Source organism: Caretta caretta, chromosome 11 (genome assembly GCF_965140235.1).
Source record: "Caretta caretta isolate rCarCar2 chromosome 11, rCarCar1.hap1, whole genome shotgun sequence".
In the NCBI taxonomy this organism is placed as follows: domain Eukaryota; kingdom Metazoa; phylum Chordata; order Testudines; family Cheloniidae; genus Caretta; species Caretta caretta.
Genome location: NC_134216.1, coordinates 12,366,263 through 12,386,752, shown reverse-complemented (window position 1 = coordinate 12,386,752; position 20,490 = coordinate 12,366,263). Strand labels below are relative to the sequence as shown.

The following is a 20,490-nucleotide window of genomic DNA, read 5'->3' as shown; positions in this document are numbered from 1 at the left end:
CTGAAAGATTTTTATCCCCACTACAAAATACCGAAAGTGTGACATTTTTGTTTCCTGTGTTTTACTGGACATCTCCCTAGGAGAACCCAGAGACGTGATGGGGAGCTCTCAGACCTTAGCTGTAAGGGCTGGAATGTGGAAATCAAGACCAGGGGCTGGGAACAGGAGTTGTGATTTATGATAAAATTAACTTGGATTGTTTTACCCGATTGATCTATTACCCACTCCTCCCCAGTATCCATACAATCTCCCTGTCTTATGGGCGCAAGCATTTGTGTAGAAGGCTCTTCCTTCCTCCTTCTCATCTATGACTCTGTTAGCCTATTGACCTCAGATGAGTAGCTTTTTCTCTGTAGGTAGAGCTGTTTCTGGATTGCTTGGTGTAATATCACAGCAGGACATTGACTTACAGTACCTCTGTATTGATTCCAAGGACTTTTTCCAGTGAGTAGCGGTATTTCCCCATCCTCAGAGAGAAGTCCCGATAGCGTTTGTCAACAGTGGTGACCCATTTCCTAATTTCAACGGCATGTATATGTCCTTTTTCTATAAAGCTGTCAGCCAGCTGTATGAGAAGCTTCACTTTCTCCTTGGTTTGCTGCCCAAAACATGGTCCGTGGTTATGATAGGTTTATGATTATTTCCTTTGATTTTAATTCACACAGCAGCCAGATGCAGTTCACAATCTTACACATACTAAAATAAAGACTTTATTTCATAATACGTACAGTCCAGAAGCTTTAAACTCCCGCCTGTCCTGCAGCAAGGCAATGCCATTTTGGCAAGGAGGACTCAGTGTTAATCAATGGAATTCACCTTGCAGGGTGAGAAATCCCCTGCATGAAATATGGAAGGTTAAGGCTCCACAACTGTACTCACAAATGCATAAAGGAAAAATATGATGAAAGGTTGACAGATCTTTTCTTTCTTAACCTATTACTTCTTGTTTTGATATTATAAACCCTACAGAAATATCAAATCATTATTTGTAATGGCTCTGATTTTGGACAGTGGATAACATTTCAAGTTTCCCACCATAATATATACACAATCATTCTGAATCCATATTTAGGTCTTTTAAACATTTTGTCATCAGTATTCAAAACATCAGCTGGGGAGGTGGGCTTGAGTCATTGATTTCTGCTTTCTGAATGAAATTTCTGGGATATTTCTGTGTTTAGATGTTGACAGATGTTTGGCTGTGTGTGTGTGTTCCCTCTGTGTGCTGCCCCAGCCCTGTGCAGACAGGTGGCACGGCAGACCTCAAACAAACCACCCAAAGACGACAAGATCCGTTAAGGGAAGAAGGCACCTGGCCAGGTTTATTGTCGACAAAGCACAGTACTAGTATCCCGCAGACTCTGCTGGACCACTAGCGCAGCTCAGTCAGTGGCGGGACTTTCCACTGCTCCCTAGGCTGGCCAAAGATACTTGCTCTGAGATACATCTTTATACCCCAGTACAAACAAGTTAGTACTGCCCCTTTGACATAGTTAGTTACCACCCCCTGATGTCGTTAGTTATCACCCATCATTTTGTATATGTTGGTTTGATTAAAACATTTCTATTATGTACTGTCATCCTGACCTTATCTTTTAGGAGGGTTCAGTGTGTTCCTGTTATCCTTGGGGAATGTTTTTGTACCATCCTTGATATCGGGATGTGTTTGCATAAGCACTATGTGACTAGTACTTCTTAGGAATGTGTATTTCTGCAATATTAGCCCTGTTCTTGCCAAATTCTGTGAGCAGGACCTGCCTCATGCCAGGCCTCTAATACAAGGGCTTATGTGTTAGGCTCTCTTTCTACTAGTTTGAATATGGTTTGATCGATCATAGAGGTCGCAGAGTCCTACCCAAGAACTGGATCCAGATATAAAACAATGCTCTGGTTCTAATCAGAGCATTAAAAACTAAAAAGGGCCCAAGATATAACATTCATACCCAGACTTCCACCCTCTTCAAGTTCTATTCTAGTCAGGTTCGTGTACTGCCACAATCACCATGGGATCTGATGTTTAGGGATGTTTCAGATCTGGGGTTTTGGCTCAGTCCTTTGTAGACAAATGGAACAATAATTACATTTAGAGCTGGATTTTAAGTCTGAATTCCAAACTGCCTCCAGAAATTGAAGGTGTCTGGATGTAAGATTTGAGCCCGGTCTGTCTGTGGTGAAAACTGCTTATAAAAGCAAATGTCTAAAGTATACAAATCAAACTGAGTTCCATCTGTGACTCAAACATTAATCTTCAAAAACAGAATGAGAGTCAATCACATCCCCAAAGTACATCTGCCTTCTGTCCTGAAGAATGCTGCATGGCCTGCTTTTCAAAGGTGAAGAGCACCTGCAGCTCTCTCTGAAATCAAAAGAGCTTCAGATGCTTGGCACCTCAGAAAATCTAGCCATGAATGTACAAATGTATGTTTCATGCCACAAAACTTCCAGGAGATTTCAAACTTTAAGGCAGTTCTAGAAGTTCCACTAGCAAAACACATGAATCGGAGAGTCTGTGGCCACCTCAGTAGCACTAGAAAATTAACTGAGGAAGGAGTAGGTGTGAAGATTATAAATTGTTTCATTAAATTCAATTTCACCTTGTGAGAAGGGTATGTAATTCACAAAACTATCAGTGCCTTTGCTCTTGCATCTTCACCTTGGACAAGAAAATATTGTGGTTGGAAAACGGCTCATTGACATCTTATTATGAAGGTGGCAATGGTCTGGGAGAGGCATACATTTTCCAGTTGCTTAAGGCACTGAAAACCACCGAGAGCTGTTGCTTTAAAAGAACCCTGACTTATACCCACTTCTCTCTTTTGTCATTAATCCCCATTTCACAAACAACATATTCACTCACAAACTTTTATAAGAAAAAGAAGGGAAGGAGGATGAACATGAAGTCTGTGATAGAAGCCCACACAAACATGGACATTCACATGAAGAATTAAGGAATATCCATTTCTATACACAGTGGATTGAGGCTGCATAACACTGAGGCTGGTGCCCTGCTGTAGTCAGGCTTAGCAATTTAGATCCATATCTGTGACTGTTAATATCCTTGTGGATTCAGTGTATTTTCTGTCTATAAATTAACTTTGGTTTGGATTAGTTTGCCTGAAGCAGTTCCAATCCCATCATCAATCTATGACAACCCCAGATTCCACAGAAATGGTCCATAGCAATTAATAGTTTCTTGCTAATGAAGCTCAGGAGACAACAGAACTAATCCTGGGAATTTACAAACCCATTCATTAGAAGTACTTCAGTGGGATCAATGGAGCACTTCTAATGAATAGGATGGTCGTAAGTAGCCAGTCCAAAGAGAATCAATTAAACAAATTGCAATAGTAATTACAGAAGGAACATCCATCCAGGCCAAGGTGACCTCAGCTATGTTAGGCTAAATTAACTATTCAATTATTTTTTACAAAATTGTTTGTGGCGGGAGTTTCACAATGTCTAAGTTAGAAACTTGATACCTGTGAATTATTCCTTGTACAAATCAGCTCGCCCTGCTTTAGAGCAGAGCAAAACTACCCCATCACCAAAAAAGACAGCATAAAAATCCCCTTTTTGTGCTCAAGACTGGTTAAAAAATGGTGTGTCACAGTTCTCAAAGGAAAAAGTTCCCTCCTGGGCCAAGAATGTCAACAGCAGATTCCAGAATCCAGAGAATATTTATTGCACAGTTCTAAGCCCCTGAAAAAGGGAGTGTGAAATAGGAACCATAAACACAGGCTCACGAAAGGCAGATGCCATAATTAGAATGTTGTTACTGTTTACCTTGGCAGGTACTCTGAATTCCCCATATTCTTTCAGGAGTTCCTGAGTTTCTTCTGCTGATTCCCCTGTGGAGTTGTGAGTAGAGAGGTAATATTCGCCTGTTTCTTGGATCCAGTCTAAGGCCTGGGAATGGCAAAAGCAACCAAAGAAAATTAAAAAAATATGTCTGTATTTCAAGAATTACTCCTCTTATGAAAACTCTTACAAATGAAGGATCTTGGTTCTAGTGGGACCTTGTGCTCCGTGTATTAAAACATACTCTAAGGACACATCAAGAGAACCCATCAGTTGGCCAGATTCAGAGGGGATATGTAAAGTGGCATAAATTGCCTGTGAGTGAGTTCAGGGATTTTAAGTGAGAGTAATTTACATGTGGAAGAACAGATTCTCTGGTTCAGCCACACTATGTTCAGTGGTGAAACAAAATCCAGGAATCCCCCTTACACAGAGGGGGCCAGAACAACTGGGTTTCCAGCTGCTTTGTACTGGCAGGATGGCAATATGCAACTGGAGTGGGGCCAGAAAGGAGGCTTGTACTAGGAAAACCAGCTAACTGGAGAATGAGTGAGAGTCCTCCCCACCCCAACTCTTACACCTATTAACCTGCATTTTCTTATCTTGTTCAGCCTCCTCATATGCAAGTTGCACAAATGTAAGGTGTGATTCTCCATTGCCTTGCCCCTTGTTTAGTGATTTATACCTGTGCAAAGGGGGGAGGGGGAGAGGAAGGATGAGAGGAAGGAATGTCCAGCGGTTAGGGCTTTAACCTGGGATTTGGGAGACCCAGGTTTAATTCCCTACTTTGACACAGAATTCCTGTATGGCCTTGGCCAAGTCACTTGGGTATGGCTACACTGAAATTAGACACTCCCGGCTGGCTCATGCCAGCTGGCTCGGGCTAATGGGCTGTTTAGTTGTGGCGTAGATGTTTGGGCTCGGACTGGAGCCCAGGCTCTAGGACCCTGCTAGGCGGGAGAGTCCCAGAGCTCCAGCTGTAGCCTGAGCCAGAATATCTACACTGCAATTAAATGGCTCCTTAGCCTGCGTCTGGTGAACCCGAGTCAGCAGGCACAGGCCAGCCGCGGGTGTCTCACTGCAGTGTAGACATACCCTAAATCTCTCTGCGCCTTAGGTCCCCAACTGTAAAGAAGAGATGACAGTACTTCCTTACCTCATGGGGATTGTGAGAATAACAAAATTTTAAAAAACATATTGTGTGTGGTACCCAGATATTAAGGAAATGGATGTCTTATAAATGCAGAAGATAGACCAGGGGTCGGCAACCTTTCAGAAGTGGTGTGCCGAGTCTTCATTTATTCACTCTAATTTAAGGCTTCGTGTGCCAGTAATACATTTTAACATTTTTAGAAGGTCTCTTTCCATAAGTCTATAATATACAACTAAACTATTGTTGTATGTAAAGTAAATAAGGGTTTTAAAATGTTTAAGAAGCTTTATTTAAAATTAAATTAAAATGCAGAGCCCCCGGACTAGTGGCCAGGACCCGGGCAGTGTGAGTGCCGCTGAAAATCAGCTTGCATGCCGCCTTTGGCACGCGTGCCGTAGGTTGCCTACCTCCGAGATAGACAGATAGCCCTATCAGAATTCTCCTGTCACTCACACAGTAAGCACTTTGCACTACTATAAATAACTACACAAGGGGAAAGCTGTGGAGATTTTCACCTTTATGTTTCCTTATACTCACTTAGATTACCTTACACCCACTTGCCAACACATAACACCACCTTACACCTCTTTGCTAGATTTGGCCCTGGAACTGGAAGAAGGTGCGAAAGGTTATAAGTTACAGTAGGGACAAACGTCTCCCTGTTAGGTACTTTTTCTGCTACATCTCACTCTTCCAGACCCTTTCAGTCTAATTCTGTGGTTCTTAATTCAGCAAAACTCCCACTGACTTCAAGTTACATTCATATGAGACTTCTCTGGATTCTGTCAGACTCCCTCAAATACCCCTACCAAGGGGAAATTCATACCACTTTACAGGTTACCCTTGTATCTAGGCCAAAGTCTTTTCTGCTCTGTCAGTGTGCTCTGTAAGATGCAGAGTTATATTTGGAAGCTCCTTTCATTACGGAGGGTCTTAAGTGTGGATTTTAATTTTTCATTCTTCTTGCTTTCAAACCACTGAGCAAAACTCGCCAAGAATTTGGATTGACAAAACTATTATTCTTGTTTTTTAAAAATGCCTCCAAAATGTAGGGGTTTTCCCTCCATTTCCATTTTCCAGTTACAAAACACAGACTGTAGATAGCATTCTGAGATGCAGTGGTAGCCCAACACAAAAGGGTGATGTATATATATATATATATATACACAATGGTGATGTATAAACCCCCCAGACAGGACTGGGTCATTACAGTACCTGTTTGGCACTGCGCTCAAAGACCACGTACTGTTGGCACTGATCTAATCTCCGTTTCTTCAAAGTCCAGAAGTGAAGAACCCGGTTCTCTCTCTGCAGCAGCTCACTCAGAATGGCTGTGGGGCCAAGCAGAATGGCTCTATAAGTGGACGCAGACATAAACCAACAAAGCCTGAGCTCATTTCACTGTCACAAGGGTGAACTTGCAGGAGTAGAGCCCTTCAGATCATCCTTCTTAAACAAACCATTGGGTTAAAAAAGACTAGTGACAAAAATACAATACAATATTGCAGTATAAGCTAATATAGTTCCCCATGTGGACATTCTCTGTTCCAAAATAAAAGTGATTTTATTCCAGAATAATTACTCTGCTTTAGAAGCTCACTAATTATTCTGGAATAAAGTGACTTTTATTCCAGAGTAGAGTGTCCACATGGGGAGCTATTGTGGACTACTTTATTTGTCAATAGCCATTCAGTCAAGCCCTGCTTGAGGACCAAGGCACAAATTCAGCAAGACACTTAAGTATGTGAGTAGTCTCGTCAAAGTCAATAAGGACTAGAGGTGGGTGAAATTTTTAGATGCAATTGTTTTCATAAAAAAAATGCAAATTTGAATCAACCAAAACACTTTGTAAATTTGTGTTGAATTCACCAAATTGTTTTGGTTGAACACCCCTCCTCCCCCATTAGAAAAAGTTGAAACATTCATTTTGACATTTTCTAAATGAAATGTTTCAACATTTTGATCCAAAACCACTTTTTGCTTTGAATCTTACTTACGTGTTATTAATTTTTTTAAACGTAAAAACACCCCAGAAACAAAATGAAATGAAACATTTTGTGCAACCTGTAATGAATTTTTTATTTTTTTTTCAGTTAGCTGAAAAATTCAAAAACATTTCATTTCAGGTTAACCTAAAATGATTCCCCCCCTCTTTTTTGGTTTGGCCACTGAACTGAAAAACTGATTATCTGCATGCTCACATAAGGACTACACACTAGCATACTGTTAGACATGTGTTTATGTACTTTGCTGAATCAGGGCCCATAATTTTTAATAGACACAGAAATCACAGAGTGACAAAATACAACCAATTTGTCAAATTCATGGACAACTTTAGCTAAGTATGAGATTAAATCTGGCACCAATAGAAACACTAGCATTCATAGAAAGAAAAAGTGTCTTTTGTAATGATCAGAGAAATTTTTATCGTCTTATTGAGTACAAATAACCCAGGTTCCTGCTCTCTTGTTATTAATCTATATGATGTCTGCATTGCCATTAATCTGCTCCTTTCTACAACTTCACAAGTAATTCAATAATAAAAAAAATTGCTTAGTTCTGCAGATTCATTTAGGCTCATCTTTAGCAGCACCTCAAATAATTGCTGGGGATAGATTAGCAACTGTTCGATTGCTAATCTAAGAGTGGGGGAGTAGCAGTGGAAACACAGCCAAAAACTTCAAATATATCATTATGTTGCAACAATGTTCTTTTGACCAAGTGAAAGAGACTAGTGAAGGACAGGACAGTTGGTTAGTGCTTGATGTGGCAGCGTGATTTGGAATATAAAAAATGAATTGATGAGTTGCATTCTGATGACAAGCATATTTCGATTTTGATTTTCTGCTTTTCTTGGCAGGAAAGGAGTGTATTGAGATCTTATACTTGATTTGTGTCTATTCTTACTTTCATAGGTTTTAAGGCCAGAAGGCATTTATGATCATCCTGTCTGACCTCCTGTATCACACAACCCATGGAACTCCACCCTGTCATTCCCGTAGACTTCATCCAAATGAGAGGAGCCACAGACCCAGTGTTTTTCTGATGTCCATTTAACATTCACCAAAGTTAGTGTTTTGTATGAGAAATTCGGTCTAATAGAGAAAGGAACGCCTTCATAAAGGTCCCAAGATGTTGTTAAAGTTATTGATAATGGATATTGTTTCAGTTATAGAAGGTAATAAGCTTCTGGGCTCCTTTATGACATGTCTAGAAGCCTTAGGATGATGAGAATCTGACATCTAGGTTGGTGAGAGAAAAAATCTTAATGCTGCCATTGCATCAATGCACCAACCTTTCACTTGCTGCTCAGGCCCCCTGGTATGGCTTGCTACTCCAGGCATGCTGACGTTGTTCCTGTGAATGTACTTGAGGAATACTTCAGCGTTCCTTCGTGCTAACGTGCAGGCCTATGGAAACCCCGCAAGAGAAGAGTTACCATTGCAAAAGTAAAAATAAAACAAATTTATTAAATAATGAGTTTTTCTCTTGACCTCCAGAAGCAGGTCCTCATGCATGAAAGAATTCTGGAGCACAACATCTGACAGTCACATACACCACATATCACATACTAAACTAAAAATCTCATGGATGGTGCATTACACAGTATTAAAATACCTGGCTATTTAGAAACAATGGCTGATTTAATTTCCTGAAGCAAATTAATGATGCTAATAAAGTAATTGTGCAAAGATCTGGTACAGAGCATACATTTTTAATCTAGCAGAAATCGACTGATAAATTTATGAATGTGATTATATGATAGGGTTGCTTGCGATAGCAAAGACTGAACTTGATAACACAGGAGGCCCCTTCCAGTGCTATGTGACCATTAATGCCTCATGAAGTTTGCTCATTGCATACCACAATGAGTGATCTATTTACTTTTATTACTTTATTTCACTTTTTAAGACTGGCCTATGTGAGTAGTTTCAAATAAGTATAATCATTTGTAATGGGTGGCAGGCTCCTGACTAGTTGACATTCAAGCCAGCCAGCTCAGCAGCACATATGGTCTAACACCTGGATGGCAGGCAGAAAGCCCAGAATCAACCCTGATGCTGCCCTGTGGAGGTGAAATCTACTTCATGCATCTCTAATTCATTAGTTACATGGAATTCTACGCATTGTAAATTTCAAATAAGCACATATGAAATGCCTTGTAGTATCTGGTATTTTAAATTTTCATAATAAATAATTTTGCGAACAAATAATACTATTTTTGTAGCATTTAACATGCTCCAACTGTAATGCAAATGTTCCCTAATTAATGCTTGCAATGCCTCTCCCAGGTAAGTATTACTATCCCCATTATACAGGTGGGAAACTTGCCCAGAGGTTACACAGCAGGTCGGTAGGAGAGTTGGGATTAGAATTTAGAACCTCCCACCTTGCAAGTGCAAAAACATTGCTCTAAACTGCTCTGCCTCCTAGAAAATAAATTACTATAATAATACTTAATAATGCTGTTCTTCCAAGCCTGAAAGAGTTTCTGAGCAATTACAGAAGTACCTTGAGAAAAGCCTCCTTCTGTTCCAGATGCTTGCTGATAAGGGGGATGACATGGTCTATCTCAGCTGCTGGTCCAAGCTTATCCCGACCTCCGCACCAATCTTCATCCCTTCTGTATTCCTGTTCCAGACTCTCCAGCACACTGCACACCTGAAGAATGGCCCCAAAATACAGCAGCGCAGTTACCAGAGTCATAATCAGCAACATAAAGATTCATTAAAAGCTGATTAGCTCGCTGTTAGACCAGTCAAAAGTGTTTCACAGATAAGTATTTGGAATCTCAGTCCATGAGAGCAGTGCCATCAGGGAGTGTTGGATATGTGGGTGCAAAGGGCCTCTTCACAGAAGGCCCTGTCATCCATTCTTCACACTAGGGATCCCTGCAGTTTGGGGCTGTGGTCTGTAACTCATCCTGGTTAAGGGGAGAAATCCCACTCCCCCTCTAAGGAATAACAGGTGAGAAACCCTGAGGTTTATACTGGGGTAGGGTTCCATCTGGCCCCAGAAGATCATTCAGGAAATGATCCCTATTCAGGAAAGGTGCTTTGACATGTGCTTAATCCCACTGAAGTCAACAAGATTTAGCACATGCTTGAAATTAAACATATGCTTAAATACTTTCCTGAAACAGAAACTAAATCTGGAATTAATTTTCTTCAGCTGAACATTCGGTCTTGTCTGTGGCCAGATTCCATAACAGTTTTTTAGAAAAGGTTATAGTTTAAATTGGTGTAACCCCATAGTGTTGATGCGGTTATACTGGTATAAAGCTGCTTAGGTATAGCTTACTCTGGTAAATTTACCAGAATGGGCCACCTAAACCCCTATAGTTAACCAGTATGGAAATAGTGTGCAGAGCAGCCCTTAATAGCAACAGAGCTTTTGCTGCTGTGAAAAGACTGCATGCTGATAGTGACTGACTGGGATTCTAAGTGCTCTGTCGCCCATGTGCTAAGTCCCATTGATGTCAAAAATATGTCCTTCAAACATTCTCCCAAATTTTCAGTGAAGGTGGATTTGACCACGTTCACACTTCCCACCAATATTTGTATGAACAAGGCTGATGTTCAGAGGAAGCTTGCATTTGTGAGACTGTCTGTGTGCAAATGTGCATGTTGACACAAGAACACTTATTTGCGCAGGAAGCGTGCCAGGTGCTGTACACGGAATAAACATTTGGCTTACCTGCTTTTTATTTTGGGGTTCTTGAGGGCATCAAAATGTTTTGGAGTACTGGCCCTGAGGCAATTAACCAAACGAGATGAACAGCATTGTGTGCATGCCTTTTACAAACAGGACTGCCTCATATATGCAAATGTCATTACTCTGTTACCATGATGAGGAAAAATTAGCATGAAGTCTGTCGTAAACACAGTCAGGAAAGAACTTGGATAACTTTAAATCAGAGGAGTATAGGGGCAGCCAGAACAGCTGCTGTGGAACAGAGTTATGGAAAAGTACAAACATTTCTTACAATTCCTTAGCCCTAGCTTCTCTCCCACAGCTGCTCCCTACAGTTTTCCCCACTCCCTTTCTGAGAGTATCAAAGCCCCAGTTACCTTTTCAGGCTATCCTCCTGTGTATAAAAATTATTGTCATCTAATCATGGAACAGAAACACCATGTGACCGAGATGACCAATCAAATAGCCTGATTGTTGATGAACAATTACTTGCAGAGAACAGTTTGTGAGCTGAACTATCTTTACACTAAACATTCACTGAATAAAAGCAACCAATGAGCTGGACATGGCAATATACTCATCAACAACCCACCAGTGGAAAAAGGGTCTAGATTTGACAAATAAACTACATATATTTTGACCAGCGCTTCTCACTGCATAAGGCACCCATTTATCCCTCAGTGAGTTTTTTTCCCCTCAGATACCTTTAGCAGCAGTAGTTCTTTTCAACCCTATGTATACTAAGGATAGTAACCGTGTTCAAAAGTCTTGCCAGCCAAAGACACATGTAACAAGGTTTGCATTTACATTGAACATGGTTACAAATGCATTTAACAAACCATGTTGGAGACTAGCCAAGGGGTAGTTTGTAACAAGGGGGGTTAGAAAAATCTCTTTCCATAATGAACAAGAAACTGTGCTACCATCAAATCAACTACACCCATTGCAGGGCAATGTGGCTGGTCCTGACAGGGCCTGTCTGGCACTCTCAACTGCATGAACTAACTGCATGTGAGTAATTCTGCAGGCATCAATGTAAATCACTGTTTCCTTTTGTATACCCAACCCAAAGACATGCAATGTGCATGCCAACACAAACTGCATGATTGTGCTAAGTGAAACCAAGAAATGCCATCTGAGCATCCATATGAGAAGCCCGGGGTAAGCAGACCTAATTCCCATTGATCTCAATAAGAGTTGCACTTGTTTATGCAAGGGATGGACTAATCCAACCATACCAGAAGCCAGTTCGAATGCACTTTGCAATATATAGACTCCTAGAACAAGGCAAGGTAGAGCTGATATATGATTCTTAGTGCGGTCTACATTACCTTGCCCTGTACTACTGGGTTAGGAGTGGCCACTCCAACATTTATTTCCTTTTTTTTTTTTTTTTGGTATCAGGATGCCTAACTAGCATTGATAATTCTGGCTAGGGCTCGTCAACAACTGTAAATGTTAAGCGGGAGCAATTTCAAAGGAAAGAAACAAACTAACAGAGCCCTTTTAAAAAATGTTTGAAATAAAAGAAAAACATTAATCTAAATTCTAAACAAAAATATTGTGGTTTCAGGCTCTTTCCCTCCTTCACCCCCTTTCTCTTTCCCTTTTTCCCCCTGGGGAAAGGGGAGAGAAAAAACTCAAACTAAATATTTTTCATATCATTTTAATGAAAAGAAGAATGGGGGGGCACAAAAGTTTTCAGATAGTTCAAAGTGACATTTATCAAAAATCCTTTCAGATGCAACAATTTTGACCAGCTCTACTTCTGGGTTTTGTGCCCTATACTCCAGACTCTCCATCCACACCTGGGGACTGCTCAAGATAAGGTAGAAGAACCCTAAAGCTGAAACTCTGTGCTATGCCCCACAAAGCTACCATGCCCTGCAATTGTGAAAGGGGACTGGGAGCCAGTCAAGATTCTCTGCAGATTAGAGAGTAACCAAGTGACTAGGAGGCAGATGCCACTAGTTGGTATAATCAAGATCTTTCCTGTTTAGGTTGGGAACCAGCTATGTTAGAGTATATGCTAGGACAACATTGTTCAGCTCACCTGCTCAGAGGTTTTATAGAAAGCAACTGACGCATTGACCAGCTTGAGCCTGTCCTCCATCTTCAACATCAGCTGTTGCCAATGTAATGCCACCTTTTCAGCACACTCCCGGATGGCATCAGCATCATAGTGCCCAGCCTGTAGCAACACTTCAGCCTTCTGCTGTACCTGCAGAGCACTCTGGTGTGTCTTCTGTAAGGAAGTGGCATGAAAGAGGGACTGTGTATGAGGGGAAGAAAAAGAGGTTTGTACAGATGTGCCAGGTGTATGGTAAAGAGATGAAGTGAGGTGTGAGCATGGAGAGGCGAGAGAGTGAAACATTTTCAGATAATTTTCTAGAATTAACAGTTATTTTTTATAAAGCACTTTGGTGCACTTTATTGACACAAGTACACAACACGTTGTTAGAGCTCGAGAGCAGCAAGCACTGGCGGATAAATGGGTAAATGCCATAGATTAGCTACTGCCACTATGGCAGTAACCTAGGAATCCTGATGGAATTACATACTTTTTGGAACCCAAAATTCAGCTAATGGCAATCAGGAGCTATATCTGGCCTCCACACAGTGCCTAATTCTCCCCACTCTGGAGCAAAGGACGAAAGCAACCAGCAAATCTATAACAGTTAGCAAACTAAGGGTCCAATCCTGAAACATTTAAACTCATAACTTTACTCACATGAGTATTTCCATTAACGTAAAAGGGATTATTCATGTGAGAAAAGATATTCATTTGGCCCAGGTGTCTGTGGGATCAGGCCCTAATATTCCAACCCATCAATTCTGGAAAATATGAAGGTGCCTTAAAGGGACCATTATCTCTTTTAATCTCTGTAAATGGCCATTCAAAATTTATTATTAATAATAATAGTTTTATTTCATAATAAGGGCTTCTTTTTGGGGGGTTATTAATTTCATTTTTAAGGGTTTATTTTTAGCAATGTTTGAGTTTTATGTAGATGTCCAACAATTAGGGTTTTGGTACATACTATATAATGTATATTATATATGTTACTCATTTGGTACATACTATATAACATATAGCTATATAACGTATATTATATATGTTACTCGTTACAGTAGCACAGGGGTTCTCAAATTTCATTGCACTACGACCCCCTTCTGACAATAAAAATTATCACAGGGCCCACGAATGGGGACCGAAGCCTGAGCCCACCCAAGCCCCGCCACCCCAAGGCGAGGGGCAAAGCCAAAGCCCAATGGCTTCAGCCCCAGGCAGGGGGCCTGTAACCTGAGCCCCACCAACCAGGGCTGAAACCCTCGGGCTTGGGCTTTAGCTTCGACCCCAGCAAGTCTAAGCCAGCCCTGGCAACCTCGTTAAAATGGGGTCGTGACCCACTTTGGGGTCTGACGCAGTTTGAGAACCACTGCTGTAGTATGTACTGTAATGAGTAATCCCTTTGTAATGTTCCCTAGTGCACTTTAACATAATACAGTTTCAAAGAGCACTATGTTAAAGAGCACTGGGGAACCTCTAGTGCACACCAGACCAATTCATGCACAACGTATTAGTGCGCTTTAGAAATCACATGCCTATAATCTGTATCACTGCTCCGTGTACACTTGCCCATAGATACAAGTACCCATTTCCAGTGTTTATTGGATAAATACTGGTTTCATTTTTTTTTGTTGTGAGTGTTTTATTGCTGTTTATCAGTTAAAACCTAAAATCAGAAGCCCTATTCATAATTCATAACTGAATTTGAGCCCCCTGGATTTTAAAAAGTTTAGTGATCTTGACTCCCCATGCCTTGTACCATCTAATATGCCACAATAATATTTCATGTCAAATATTTGAGCATGAGCTTTCGTGAGCTACAGCTCACTTCATCGGATGCATACCGTGGAAACTGCAGAAGACATTATATACACACAGTGGTCAGTTTGGATGAGCTATTGCCAGCAGGAGAGTTGAGTTTGTGTGTGTGTGTGTTTCCGGGGGGGGCGGGTGAGAAAGCCTGGATTTGTGCTGGATATGGCCCACCTTGATTACCATGCACATTGTAGGGAGAGTGGTCACTTTGGATGAGCTATTACCAGCAGGAGAGTGAGTTTGTGTGTATATGGGGGTGGGAGGGTGAGAAAACCTGGATTTGTGCTGGAAATGGCCCACCTTGATTATCATGCACATTGTAGGGAGAGTGGTCACTTTGGATAAGCTATTACCAGCAGGAGAGTGAGTTTGTGTGTGTGGTTTTTGGAGGAGGGAGAGGGGGTGAGAGAACCTGGATTTGTGCAGGAAATGGCCCACCTTGATTATCATACACATTGTGAAGAGAAAAGGAGTACTTGTGGCACCTTAGAGACTAACCAATTTATTTGAGCATGGATGCCATGGCATCCGATGAAGTGAGCTGTAGCTCACGAAAGCTCATGCTCAAATAAATTGGTTAGTCTCTAAGGTGCCACAAGTACTCCTTTTCTTTTTGCGAATACAGACTAACACGGCTGTTACTCTGAAACCTGTAATTGTGAAGAGAGTGGTCACTTTGGATGGGCTATTACCAGCAGGAGAGTGAGTTTGTGGGGGGGGGGGGCGGAGGGTGAGAAAACCTGGATTTGTGCTGGAAATGGCCCAACTTGATGATCACTTTAGATAAGCTATTACCAGCAGAAGAGTGAGTTTGTGTGTGTATAGGGGTGGGAGGGTGAGAAAACCTGGATTTGTGCTGGAAATGGCCCACCTTGATTATCATGCACATTGTAGGGAGAGTGGTCACTTTGGATAAGCTATTACCAGCAGGAGAGTGAGTTTGTGCGTGTGGTTTTTGGAGGGGGGTGAGGGAGTGAGAGAACCTGGATTTGTGCAGGAAATGGCCCACCTTGATTATCATACACATTGTGAAGAGAGTGGTCACTTTGGATGGGCTATTACCAGCAGGAGAGTGAGTTTGGGAGGAGGGCGGGGGGGCGGAGGGTGAGAAAACCTGGATTTGTGCTGGAAATGTCCTAACTTGATGATCACTTTAGATAAGCTATTACCAGCAGGACAGTGGGGTGGGAGGAGGTATTGTTTCATGGTCTCTGTGTGTATATAATGTCTTCTGCAGTTTTCATGGTATGCATCCGATGAAGTGAGCTGTAGCTCACAAAAGCTCATGCTCAAATAAATTGGTTAGTCTCTAAGGTGCCACAAGTACGCCTTTTCTTTTTGCGAAGACAGACTAACACGGCTGTTACTCTGAAACATGTCAAATATGTTACTGTAAGGGGAGTTGCAGTCACATCACCCTCGGGGAATGCCAGGAGACAAGGGTACCTCCTGGAGTCCTCTGGCTGTGCTGACTGGAGGAGTAATTTACTACAGTAATTTGAGGCTTTTAGGGATGTATGAGGACCAGGGTGTAGGAGGGACATAATCATGAATCCACACACTCTTCATCCTTTTTCATAGCTATTACTCCCAGGGGGAGCAACAGAGTAGCAGACTCTGCACACCCCTGAGTGCAAGGGCAGCCCTTATGCAGGCTGCCAACAGGAAGACCACCCCTCAGTCCTTCCCCCCTTATCTGGTGTGGCTGCATGGAGGGGGTACTGTTTAGCTCAATATTTTGATTTTATTTTTAACCTTCTGTAAGGAAACCCACGTCTCCTAAAGACACATCTAGTCTTTGTTTCGTTTTTAACTGTTAATGCCAAATTCACACTTGAAACATTTATGATCTAATCCCTGAACCAGGAAAGGAGCTTGAAAACCTCTGGTAATATACTGTTGAATAATGCAATGTAGAGAAAACTATTAGCAAAAAGGATGAATAATTGGCAGAAATATTTAGGAAGATGTTCAAGAACAACTGGTTTAATTTAATATCCAGCTGTTTTACTGCTGGCAGGGTAGTAATGCTTATTTTAAATAAACTTTAAAGAATTTTAAATGAAAATGAATGCAACATCTAGAAATCCTTTAGAGCCCTGTCTCTGCCCTATGTGCTTTGCAGATATCGCTCACATGTTGAGCTTTAAACACTATTAATATTTAATTTCGTGTTTTCTCCTTTGAAAACTTTCTTCCCCTACAATGTTGTAATCCTCTTCTCCCTATGTGGCTCGCATTTCCTGCTGAATACAAGTATCTCCCCAGTGGTAGCAAGCTGTGATACACAGACAGTGTGTATCCTTCCTCACAGTGCTGTCTGCCTAGTGCTGCTAAGATTTAGTCACCACAATTCAATGCCAACCAGCTGATACATAATTTCCACCCTCCCTCTACCCCAGATACTAAACTTTTGCTTTTCCCGCAGGGAGCAACATCAGTGAAGAGCTACTCTTTCCTTAATCCTAGTAGAATTGGATCAAAATTGGTTATTTGCAGAGATTATAACCCCTAAACCAACTAGCAACACTGATAACATATGTCAGTTTCCTTAAAGTTTACAGGAGTATTTAATACAGTTTCTACTAAGCAAAGTACTCTCCCAAATCTCCCCCTATGGAGATGTTATTTTCATGGCAATTGCAAGTTTGACGCTAGCTAGTTTTTTGTTGTTGTTGTTTTTAACACATTTTGATTACAGGAGGAGACCTGAGGAAAGACAGAATGTTCCTTTACTCATGAAAATTGTAACCATTAGAGTAATAAGCTAAGGGACTAGACACTCCTTAATCAGCGTGAATGGGAGAAGGAAATACATCTCTTAGTATGTCACCGGCGTAATATCAAATGCAGTGACAGATGGTAATCACATTGCTTAATGCAATACTGGAAGATGCTGAGCTACTACAGTGTTGAAAGAAGAACAGGAGTACTTGTGGCACCTTAGAGACTAACAAATTTATTAGAGCACAAGCTTTCGTGAGCTACAGCTATAAAAACATATTATATAAATCTCCAAACCAGGGCAGTATAACTCTGTGCTGTCCCATGGAAAGGGCTTGTGGCAAAACCACAATTTAGACAACAGTTAGTACAAACTTTACTTCTCTATTCTGACAAAACAATATTTTAGGAGAGCTCTTCTTTCCTGAACTTCCCCTGTTCATTCCAAACCAGCAGAATTACGTCAGACAGAGATTTCATCTGAGAGGGTGCTTTAATATTCAGTGATGAATATATTCATAATGGTGGGTCCTGGAAATAATCTACGAATCTTGTTCTCAGAAAGAAACTGACTTTGTGAACTTTTCTTATTTCAAGTTCACTTCCAAGAATGTTGATTGGGTCATAACGTTAGCAAGGGAATGACCAGGATGTGTGTGTCTGGAGTTTTCATGAATGCCACTGTTTACATCTGACAGCAAAAGGACTAGCTATTGATGAGAAATAATTTATGTCACTGTTAAGCTCCTCCTACCTTATGAGGTTAGTGATAAATTGCCTTTTCAAAGATTATTTTTTCTTTTTCTTCAAGCAAACAATGGTTTGATGTATGCCTGAGAGACAGCCCCATCTATACTGTTTATCTGCGAAAGAGAAGCAAAATGTTCCCATTGGTGTTACCTCTATGGCCAGTTGGAATTGCTCATGTTCTCGCTGGAGCTGCTCAGCTTCTGAAAGGGAGCTTGCATTGACTAGGCTGGCATTGAGCATTGATTCCCCATTCCGAATCCAGCCGAGCACCTGTACAGAAAGGATATGTTGAAAGGTTATCTAGATCTGATTGTCCATGCAGTCACATAATCTAGTGATTCAGCCCACCTGAAGAAATGTATTTTGCTTAACATGGTCTGAGTGCAAGTCAATCGGTAGTAGATAAATCCTGGGATAAGGACTGACTTCATTACATAAATAATATTAATTGTCAAAGAGACAAAAGGTCACACTGTAGAAGTTATTGCTTGAAAAATTATAAGACATTGCAGGAGTATTTAGATAGCAAGGAAGTGCCCAGTCTCATCTGAAGTTTTGATTACAAAAGTGAATATCCTCTGTGTAAATGCCACGGGGCAGAAATGCAAAGGGTAATAGAGCAGAGTTCAAATTAGACAGGCTCTTCCACTGCTTTTTCAAATTCCTGTCCATATTTATGTTTGAAAGGTCACATTTTCACCTTAAAAGCTGCTTTGTTGTACTTACATCTTATTAGCAAATAAAACAGTTCTTAGCAAAGTGTCATGGAGACCAGGGGCATGATTCTGATCTCACTTTTAAATGAAATCAGGGTCAGGCCCATTGACTTTAGGAGCCACAGTAGCTAGCAATGTGAGTTCTCATGCCCTGTACTGTATTTTTTCAACCACCAAGCCTCTGGCACAGGATTAGGTGAAAGAGATGGTTTGTCAGGTCCCATGGAGACTCACGGTTTGGATGCTTCTAAGGAACTCTCTTCATATTTGCTGAAACAAAAAATGGGCCCATTTCTACATGAAAGTTTGACTAGTTTTAATCAAAGCATCCCTCTCCCCCCAGTGTGAACACCAAGAAATTTGGAGGAAGGTTAGGTCTGATCTGGATCACAGATGAAGCTCTAGAACTCAGGCTCACCTCTACTATTGTCCATTGAACACTGAACACATTCTTGATAGCAGTATGCCAACAATTCCTTGACCAGTGTGGACAAACTCTTCTATAGACAAGGGCCCATGGATTTTATAGACAAGGAACCCCCTTTACTCTATAGCATGGGTCTGTAACAGTTTATCCCTGTTTACACTGGGCAGGGATCCATATTAGCAAACACAGAGTTTAAGGATGCTTCTTGATTACATTGTTTCAAAAAGGAGGGTGTCCTGTATCCACAGTAACCCTAGTGACAGAGAACTCTTTTAGACCTGTAGCTATCCCACCTTGAACTGTGATCTCATTGTCATAGTATTCAGCCTTCCAAAAGTTCTCCATTTATCCTTGCTTGTCCTGTTCATTTTTATCTTTCTTGTTTGGACTAGCATGAATCAGGTGGGGCACAATGAAGTATTCCTTCAATTTGCACTTAACAATTGGTCCAGTTCTTCTTGATTTCAATGTGCATTGTTTCTTCTTACACATTTGCACAGAGTGCAATTTCCATCTTCATTCTCTAATCTTACTCTGTGATTCTTATTCTGCACTTGTACAGTTTAGCCCCCCGCCTTTCAAAACTGTCCTCCTTGCTCCATAAGTATATTTGCACTTATCTACAAATAATGCAAATATCCTTGATATTCTCTTGGATATCAATTTTCTCAAAAATGTAAGTGAACAATTCCCACCCCACCCCCCCGATCATTATGGGTCCAATCCTGCTACCTTTACTGATGTTGAATAGTATCCTATTCTGCAAGTAGTCCCACAGGTTTCAATAAGGGCTTGAATCAAAGACCACTGAAGTCAAAAGTATCTTTCCATTGGCTTCAATGGCTTCGGATCAGGCTCTTAGATTACTTTTGGAGTAAGGCACACTGTCAGGGTGGCAGAATTCGGCTGTATATATATGTATGACAGATTTACCAGAACATTTTTTTAAAAAACAGTGGAAACGCATTCTGCTATTTTAAAACACTTTGTCCAAAAATAATCACTCAAACTGCACATGTAAGTTCCTGGATGAATTTGCCTACAAGTCTTAGTCCTATTTTCTGTTAATGTAGCTGCAAATTATTGCAAGAAATCCAGCCTTATTTTGCAAATTGTTACATCCAGTTCACAAATGCACAGGAAATCCTTACTGCTCAATCACTTTCACAAATGTAGCTCAGGATCTATACAGCTTTGAAATTCAATAACTTTGGTTTACCATTCTAGATAGCAATTTATCTTTTGTCCCTCTTCCCCCCCACAGTGATTCATTCAAGTGCCTTAAAGGAACAATTTTTCCTCCTCCCTACATCATACACCACCCTCCTCACAGCCATTTGCC

At 41.0% G+C, this 20,490-nt stretch overlaps 1 protein-coding gene across 6 annotated transcripts in view; it reads right to left on the bottom strand.

Moving 5' to 3' along the window:
- Positions 1 to 20,490, bottom strand: part of KALRN (kalirin RhoGEF kinase) — a 779,108-nt gene that overhangs the window by 227,027 nt on the left and 531,591 nt on the right. For 5 of the 6 annotated variants that reach the window (XM_048869043.2, XM_048869046.2, XM_048869044.2 and 2 more), the window contains exons 16-22: positions 18,156 to 18,275; positions 12,699 to 12,917; positions 9,464 to 9,613; positions 8,247 to 8,361; positions 6,167 to 6,282; positions 3,784 to 3,906; positions 416 to 598 (exon numbers count right to left, since the gene is read on the bottom strand). In XM_048869043.2, coding sequence (XP_048725000.2) covers positions 416 to 598; positions 3,784 to 3,906; positions 6,167 to 6,282; positions 8,247 to 8,361; positions 9,464 to 9,613; positions 12,699 to 12,917; positions 18,156 to 18,275 — 1,026 coding nt within the window. The remainder of the gene's footprint in view (positions 1 to 415; positions 599 to 3,783; positions 3,907 to 6,166; positions 6,283 to 8,246; positions 8,362 to 9,463; positions 9,614 to 12,698; positions 12,918 to 18,155; positions 18,276 to 20,490) is intronic. The other variant, XM_048869045.2, reaches the window with a different exon arrangement.